This window comes from Anser anser (genome assembly GCF_964211835.1).
Source record: "Anser anser genome assembly, chromosome: 13".
NCBI lineage: Eukaryota > Metazoa > Chordata > Aves > Anseriformes > Anatidae > Anser > Anser anser.
This window is the reverse complement of record NC_139734.1, coordinates 17517391-17526455: the sequence shown is the minus strand read 5'-3', so window position 1 is coordinate 17526455 and position 9065 is coordinate 17517391. Positions and strand designations below refer to the sequence as shown.

General features: G+C 34.2%; 1 protein-coding gene across 2 annotated transcripts in view; it reads left to right on the top strand.

Moving 5' to 3' along the window:
* Positions 1 to 399: 399 nt before the first annotated feature.
* Positions 400 to 9065, top strand: part of LOC310881067 (uncharacterized protein) — a 266119-nt gene continuing 257453 nt past the window's right edge. For both annotated transcript variants that reach the window (XM_083797797.1, XM_083797796.1), the window contains exon 1: positions 400 to 494. In XM_083797797.1, the coding sequence (XP_083653923.1) occupies positions 419 to 494 (76 nt within the window). In that variant the 5' untranslated portion in view covers positions 400 to 418. The remainder of the gene's footprint in view (positions 495 to 9065) is intronic.

The following is a 9065-nucleotide window of genomic DNA, read 5'->3' as shown; positions in this document are numbered from 1 at the left end:
TTAATTATAAATGTATTCAATGCTTTGTTTTATACAGGGGGAAGAAATTCCCTCTTGTTTTTTGACCCATTAAGTACCAATATAAAAGGTATAAAATTCTAGAATGATTTCAATTTTAATTAGTGTTCTATTCTTGCTACACAATAGACAACATAAAATGTGTTTTTAAAAAGAAAGTCTTTCATGAAGCATGATCAAATTAATACTGTCTGGCAAACCAAAACTGAAGTTGATAAGATACAGTAAAGCACACAGATGTCAGAATTGCATTTTCTTGCTCTCACCTCTACATGTCAAAAACAGTTTGTAAGTAATGGATTGCATTACTTCCTTGTGCTGTAAAGATTAGTGTAGAGATTTTTGCAGTGGAAATGGGATTCCTTGAATCTGAAGTGGAGAGGAGACAGTGACTAACAAAATGTGGAGTACTCCTTTAAGAACAGAAGGACAGGAAAAAGTACAGAAGATGAAAAATGGTGGATGGAAAGAAACAGGTAAGAAAGATGTATAAAAATGTGTGCAAGTAACAATGACAATGGAGATACAGTCACGGCTAAATTGTGTGGAAACACTGTGCAGAGTGTTTCAGATTGCAGCAGATAGCTAACAGTATACTGGCTGAGTCTGCCTCAAACATGGCTCTGTTAGAATCAGGGGAAGTGCTAGTCATTTTAATGCTACATTTCTTGTGGCTTTATCCTAATTTATTAGAAGCACCGAGCATTAAAATAATTGAAAAAGAATGTCAGCTTATGCATAGTAAATGTTTCTGGACATATCAAAAAAACCCCAAAACATAACAACTTGAAAACATGATCCAACTGCAATCTCAGGGTTTAAAAGCAGGACAAAGAATTCTACAGAACTTTCTCACTGGTGTTGAGAGAAGCTAACTTGATCTCTTTTTTTGTATGCAAAACTACAAATGACAAAAAGTATGCTGGAGATGGGGGGTGAGGGAAATATCTCAGAGGTTTAAGGTACAGAATACTTTTCCATATGTACAATTAAGGAATACTAGAGATGAACGTGACTTTTTGACTACAGATGGAAGAAAAAACGTTCACTTTCTGCTCTAGCGCTTTGTTCTCGAAGAACTTACTCATTATGGGTACTACTTAGAATAAATTTCTTTGAAAAGGGAAATGTTTTTATTTATTTTCATTTATCTGCCTGTCTAACCATATTAAATGCTTTGCTTTCCACCTATCTTTCTGATTTATTCTGTCTTGCCTCTCCTGTGTCAGGCAGGAGAGGCTGTTGCTGCTAAGCCATGCTGTTGTTTATGGAATCTCAGAGAAAGTTGTTTATCTGCAGTGCCTTGTCTGCCGTAGGTGATTTCAGACATGCTGAATGGTGGTTCTCAACAGGGAAAAAACTAAGATCAAATAAAGAACATATCATACTGGGGGGCGGGGGGGTAACGAACAACACATAGAAATCACGTGTTTGCAGAACATGCAGTGGCAGGACGTAGTGGCTCCACTGTCAACACCTCTTTTTGACCTACTTTAGGTCTGTTTAGACTACAGTAGGAATTTCGACTTGCACTGTTATCTCATGTTTCAGTTCTCCATGTCAGGAGGACAGAACATATTGGTAAACAGAGCATCTTGTTATCTACAGTGGGAAAGATAAATCTGTAGTTTTTCAAAACAGGCAGCTAAAGCCAGTTTAACATCAATAATCACAAACAGTATCTGTCAACCAAAAATCACACACAAAAGAAGTCTGCTACCTGCAGTCAGAAAACATAGTCAATGAAGCACAGTCCCAATACTCAGTCACAAATGTAAATGGAAAACTGTACACAGAATGGGACAGGCTGAGATAAATGAGGTTGTGTTACAGTGTGAACATACTTGGACAAAACTGCAATTAGGCATTGTTTTTTTTAGGGACCAATTCAGCCTCTGCCACAGGCAAGAACAGCACTAAAGGCTAGCTTTAGCAATTTTTTGTAATTGCTTGGTAACCCTGTGAGTTATTTCAGGAGTTGGGATTGCAATTTATAGTTGTAGCAGTATCATCATTTTCTCTCTCTATTTTATGATGCAAGTATCTGTGTCACTTTACATTATTGCTGTTATATCCATACACAACCATATCCTGAGACTACTAAATAAAAACATGTGCAGGGAAGATATTAACTTAAATAATATCAAAAGGTGCTAAATAGCTACACTTGCTATTTTATCATTATAGAAATGAGCACTACAATTTTTTCGTTGAATAGTGAGAGTAGGTACTATAGGAGTGTTTTTATAGCTTAAAACTGTATACATGAAAAATATTTTCTCCTATCTTTCATTAATCTGGCTCAATATTTTTGCAGACAACACTGAACATTAGAAAAGCAAGATGCCTACTAACATCAAATTGTAAATTCCCATCGTATTTCTTCTTTGTTTTTTATTGCTTCCTTACTTGGCTTGATGATTTCACGTGAATAAAGTACAGTACCAACATCAAGATGTTCTCATACAGGTTTACAAAGGAAAAACGTAATTTGATAGACATGATGAAAAAGTGAAAGAAAATACTAGAAGCCAAGCTACAGATGAAATGGATTTTGCTTTTTTTTTCCTGTTGTTCTTGCTAAAAATCAGATGCACCCGTGAGTTCAAAGAAAGCTAAGTTGCAGTTAGCACTGTTAGCTGCTGATATAATGCATTATTTCCTGAGTTATGAGATTACTTTGTTGCCCTTTTTAATGTGAAATAAAGAAAATATGAGTGTACGTACTAGATTCTTTAAAGGGTGGGGTGATTCTTTTTGTTGGTGTTTCTAGACATTGAGAGGAGGTGTAAATCTTGAATTTGTCTCAGATCACAAGACCAAGTCATTGTGTTCTGTCCTTGAATGTTTTATAACAGAGTAAATCATACACAGTGAATTAATTTTAAAGACTACAGTTATCATCATATAAGCATAGTTAAAATGTATTAATTTAATTTGCAAAAGCTATCTTAGAAAATCTACTCTGGATTTGTGCATTCTTCCTGCCTCTGTCATATTAAATTTTTTTTCTTTCCTTTAATTCCCTCAAAGTCAATTCTGTTAAAATATTCACGTATCTTAGTGGAAACCACCATTACATTAAAGAGCAATATCTAATGCTCATCTGTATCCTGTGAATCTTCAGAACAGGATTATAAAGATTTTGATACAGTAAATTTGCATATACAGTAAGAGTTTAAAGAAACTCTGGTGAGGATTTTTATTAGAGCCTAGGGGATAAAAATATGAATAATCTGAAGTACTAATTGAAATGCCACTTACTCTAGAATATGTGGTTAAGGTTCTGTTTGTACTTTGGATGAGATATATTTTTATTTGGGGTAAGGTTGTTCTGTGTGTGTATGGCTGCGTGGGATTGTGTGTTTTTTTTTGCACACAGAAATAATGTGAAAAAGACATGCCAGAACATGCAACAGGCTCAGCATTGCTTGTAAAAGTTTGCTCTTGAAATGATTACAGGCTACAACATTAATATTCCACTTAAAGCTCAGAGGGCTCAGAGTGTTATTTTAGATCACTAGCTAATTGATAATGCATAAAATCATAATATAAAATACAAATTTCCTCCCAAACATTTGATTATGACGCTATGTATTTCACGTATTTGCTGCATAATGAATTTTATGCTGGATCTTTTTAATTATTTTTGAATAAATATATCTGAATAAATGTTTTCTCAGTTGGATAATATTGTCTAGCAAAATACAATTTACTTTGATACAGGGGTACCTGTATACTTGCCTTTTTAAAGGAGGTGTTTAGCAAATATGCATAACAAGCCAGGACTTATATGGGAATATCTTTTATGGTTATGTCTTTTCCTGTTACAGTTGCCCCAACCCTCAACTACAAATGTTCCTAGCCAGACTAGAGTCTAGTATGTAGTTGGCTTATTATAGAGCAAGGTAGACCTAAAATCTCATTCAGACCTCCCTGAAGTTAAGAAATGCTGGGTAATGTAGTGTTTATGTTCATCTTTAGTCTCTATAGACTCCATAGTGTATCAAGTTGGCACCGACAAGGAAAAAACTTGAAAGAATTTATTTCATTATAATATGTTGAAAGAGAATAATAATAATAAAAATAAAAGAACCTGTTTCACCGTAAAATATATGAAGTCCCTAATTGAGCTATATTTGTTTTGGAGGGCTTGGATTCAGCTTTGACTCTCAATTTTATGTTACAGGATGCTAACTGAGAGAGTTCTGAACAGTTTTAGTTTAAATTTTCCGATTTCTGTTGTCCTTAGTAGGTAATGGCTTTAACTAGAGGGCAGAGCGTGCCAGAAATTGCAATGGGATTTAACTGAGTGGAGGACATGTGTGACATGGCTAGAATGTGTGTGGTCTGTCCAAGATTCATGTGATTTATCTATTATTTTGATAAAGATTTTAAAAATCACTACAAAAAGAGAAATTGAATATTAACTTTCCTTTATGATATTTTCAACTTGATTTCTTGTTGATTTTCCAGAAAATGTCTTCAAGAATAAAATACTAGTTCTGGTAACGTAGGGCTTGTGATAATCTGCTAGCCCTGGAGATTTAAGAAATGTTACCCAGCAGTTGTAAGTGATGGCAGGAAGATGTTTCTATTATGTTCATCGTATGCCAACTACCTCTGACAGAAAGGAGTATTTCAGTCTTTAGAGCTCAAATCTCTCCTGAATCTTTAGAATCTCTACTGGAACTTCTGTCAGATATTTTAGAATGCATTTCTTTTATCTGTGTTGGTGGTTTTGTTGTTGTTGTTTTTCTTGTTGTTGTTGCTGGTTTTTTTTTTTTTGTTTTGAGAGTATACTAATTCCAAAGTTGTTGTCTAAATGCCTGCTCTGACATGATGACAATTGTTTTCTTTGTCATTTCATGTTCATCTGCAGAAATTTGTAAAGCATGACCTTCCATTTGTGGATACTCAGCAATGCAGTGTATCACCTTGATGTGTTGCCACTGACCCCTTCTTTTCTAGCTGTGTGAGGTGTTTTTTCTAAACCATTCTTCCATTTTTTTCTTTAATAAGAACTTAATGATTATTGATCATACGTTTTTATTTTAGTCCTACTTTTTTTTTTTTAGCATTCATTGTTTTAGTCCTTCTAGTGACTGGTGTGCCTTGGTAAATCTATTTGATGGATTCTTTTACTCTGCACTTGTTTAATAGTCTAAAATGATATATTTGTTCTAATCATTTTGAATCTCCTTATCAGTCTTTATAATTGTTATATTTTTTATTAATATCACAAGATTATGAGCTCCATTTCTGCTTCATCTCTATCCTATATATTTTCTTGCTTCCTTTCCTTGTGTTTATCAGTACATGTGATTTTCATCTTCTTGAAAATTTGTCACTTTAGAGATGAATTTTTTGTCCTACATTCTTTTGCCTTTATTTTAGTGTCATAATATTGTCAGGCTATGTTAGTGATGCTTCATAATTTACATTTGAACATTTTTTTCAATACTATGCATGTGGATTAGTTCATAAGTATTCACAAATCACTACCACTGAGACACATGCATGCATGCGTGCCTTCGTAGCCCAGGAAAATATGTCAGCTGAAACATTAGCAATATGTTTAATCAGCAGTAGAGCCAGAGCTCATCTGAGTAACAGAAATTGAAGGTCTTAGGCAGAGCAGTAAATTCTGCAGTGCAGAATAGTTTTCAAGAATAAAAAAACTTAGCAAATTAAGGGCATCAAGCTAAATTTATGGTATTAGCAAATGGGCTGAGTGAAAAGCGGCTGGAAACTTATACACATGCAAATGGACTTTAAAAATGTTTCAGCTGAGCATGAGGCTGAGACATCATCTCTGTCTTGTTGATGAGCCTGGCTTACTTCAGTTACCTAGCTGGTTTTAGCATACTCAGTATCCATTTTGTACAGTGAATTAGCTACTCGTTATTAAAATGACCATGGTAGATGAGGAAGAATAGTCCTGAATGTTAAGTTTACTTGCCTTCACTACAAATGATCACTAAACTGTAAATCATTGTGGTGCATTTAGGCTCTCCCAAGATTAGTAGTATTGCCATCATATGGATGTCATGGGCAATCAGTGTAATCACTTTTACACAAATGGTTTGCTGGTAATCTTATTCTCATGTGAACAGAAATTTTCATAAACCAAAGAACTGAGAAAAAGCAAAAACAAAAAACAGAGCTAATTCTATAAACCGTTTGCTGATTAAAGATCCAACTCAGAATGCTTCACTGTTTACTTCATTGCTTTGACCTAATTTGTTTGTGAAAGAAAGTAAAAACACTTCCTTCAGGTTGTTGTTTCTTTATTGACAAAGGATCTCAGAATTATGTGCGTTCTTCAAAAAGTTAAGACCGCCAACAGCTCTGGAATAGCATGATTTATTTACTTTTTCTTTACTGTTTTCTCTAGGACCTCTTTGGGGACTGAGATATATGTAGATTCCTAAATAGATTTAGAAAACAAAAAATTACATACCATGGCTTGAAGCAGTTTTGGGGGTATATTTTAGCACACTGGTCTTGGAAGTTTAAGTGCCACAATGTGGCATGTTTGTGGTACCAGAAAAAATTTAGATGCTTAGCCGTTGAAATAAAATCATTATGCAGGGCTTGGAGATTTTCATCTTCATGTTAGATGTTACTGATGTTTCAAAATGCAAATAATACACAGAATAAGCCATCCTGTGGATTTATTATACTTTGTCACATGTAGTCTCTAAAAGAGTGTTTTCTGAAACCTTTTGGTTGAGCAATTTAATTTTTGCTCATGCTGAGTCAGCGGCAGTTCAACTTCTCTAGGGTATGAGAATGACAACTAAATTATTTATTGGCTACAGGTGTTTATACTTGCTCATTTTACCCTAAAGCATATGATTTCCTGCTAGCAATTAAAGGTAGTTAGCAGTTTTCACACTAATGTAAACATTTGTATGCAGTAATTAGAGCTTCTTGCCATAGACTCATAATGAAAGAACAAAAGTGTTACTGATAGCTACTATGTAGTACTTCAAAACTTTTTTGACCTGAATAGGGTCACGTTCAAGAAATGCTACACTGAAAAAAATAAAGCAGTTTTGATTTCAAATGAAGAATTCAGTTTTATTCTCTATCAACTAGTAAAGTTTAGACTGCAAATGCATGCTCTTTTGGTCTACTCAGATCTGGGATATCTGTTGAAATTTCTTTTATTGCTTCTTACATTAAAAATAGGGACCTCTGCGTTTTGCCCTGAAATTCTTGTCATCTCTTTTTGAAACAGATTGTGAAGAATCTTGTAGTCATCAGTGGTTACGAAGCCTGTTTGCATTTTTCACTGTTTTCAAGTAATATGGAAAAATCAAAGGAAAAGTGAATAGGAGCAGCAGAAAACAATTATTTATAGCAAAAATAACCCTCAGTTTCTATGGAAAATTATTTCAAGAGCTGTTTCTGTACACTGAGCGTGTATGGTTCTTTATCTTAACTGTGGAAGAATGAATACCTCTTGTTTGATTTAATGCAGTTTCTTCCAGAGTGTATGACATAAAGGGCAGCAAGATCAGGTTCTCTGTCCATTCAAAGTAAACTTTTGATATAACTTTAATAATAATTTCATGTAAAATGAGAAAATTTATGTCCATGCTCAGTGTAAAGATGTACATATAAAGTCTTCTTATACCAAAATACTACATTTTACCTCTTCTGTGTCCTATTCCACAGTTTTTTTGTTTTGTTTTGTTTCTTACTTGGTTTTAAATTGCTCCTTAAGGCACTCAGCACTACTTCAGAATGAGTACAGCATATCCTTCCCCTCTACCTGGTTAGGAGAACCTGATGATTTAGCTATAATGGATTCCAGGTTTACAAAACAATAGTTCTTTAATTCTAAGTGTTAATAATACCTTAGATAATTCGTCAGGAAGATTGCTAGCAGAAATAACAGTGAAAATTCAGTGCAAAAGTTAGAATGTGTTCAGTGTAAACTGGAGCAATGGCAGTGAGTGAGATAGTAATTTAGCTGGTGTGGAAACACTAGGTTTTAAACACTGATTACACTGAACAGATATGAACAGTCTTGGTAGACTGCTCATCTGAATCTAATAACTGCTTTCACAGAAGTTTTTTTTTTTTAAATAAAACAACCTAATAATATCTTCAGAGGCTTATTTTTTTTCTGTTTTGTTGTTGTTTTGTTTGTTTGTTTTAGATTATTTCCTAATATCCATCAAAGAAAAGAATTTGTGAACACTGTAGTGGATTGGTTTTTTCTTGTTTCTTAGTGACAGGTCCATTAGCTAGATATTTATATACTTGCTTACATTTTTTAATATTCATTTCAATTGGTGACCCAGACTGTTAAGATGTGAAACCGCTTTCATTAAACTCAAGTGTGCATAATTGTCAACATAACTTGCCTCTAAGCTAAGTGAATCTGCAAATGGAAAGGGTTATAAGCTTAATGCAAACAGATAATACAACATGAAAATAGGCTAAAAGGATAAGAGAAGGAAGAACAGAGGTCATTGTGAACAAAAAATGAATGAACATTTCCAAACTTCACTAGTGCAGAAGGAAAAAGTAGATGAGCTATTTTAATTACATATGGAAGATGCTTTTTAACAACAAAGAAATATTCCAGATCTGTGCTTTAAGTGATCCGAGATAGCATTTGTTTTGACTGGGATATCTTGGTTACAGCACTAGTTAGTGGAATTTACCAGTGAAGTCTAAGATTAAAGAGTGACTTTGCAAACGTTTGCATGTGGCTGAGTAGTCTGTGTTTGTGGTCTGTATGGAAGCCCCACTGTTTGATGGATCCTTCCAAAATTAATGTGAAGAAAATTGTGTTTTGTTATATGACAAGAAATGGGGCATTAGTGTTAGTTGCTGACATTTGCTTGCTTTATTTTGTTGTTCTATAATGATCACATGTAAAAGGAGCTGTTTCATTGCATGATATTAATGACATGATTTCCTAAGCATGAATCTAGGTCAGCTGCTGCTGTGAACGTGTGACTAGAATTCTGAAAGTTACCAACAACATAGAAGATAACAACTTGCACTGAATCCTAAGAAAACAA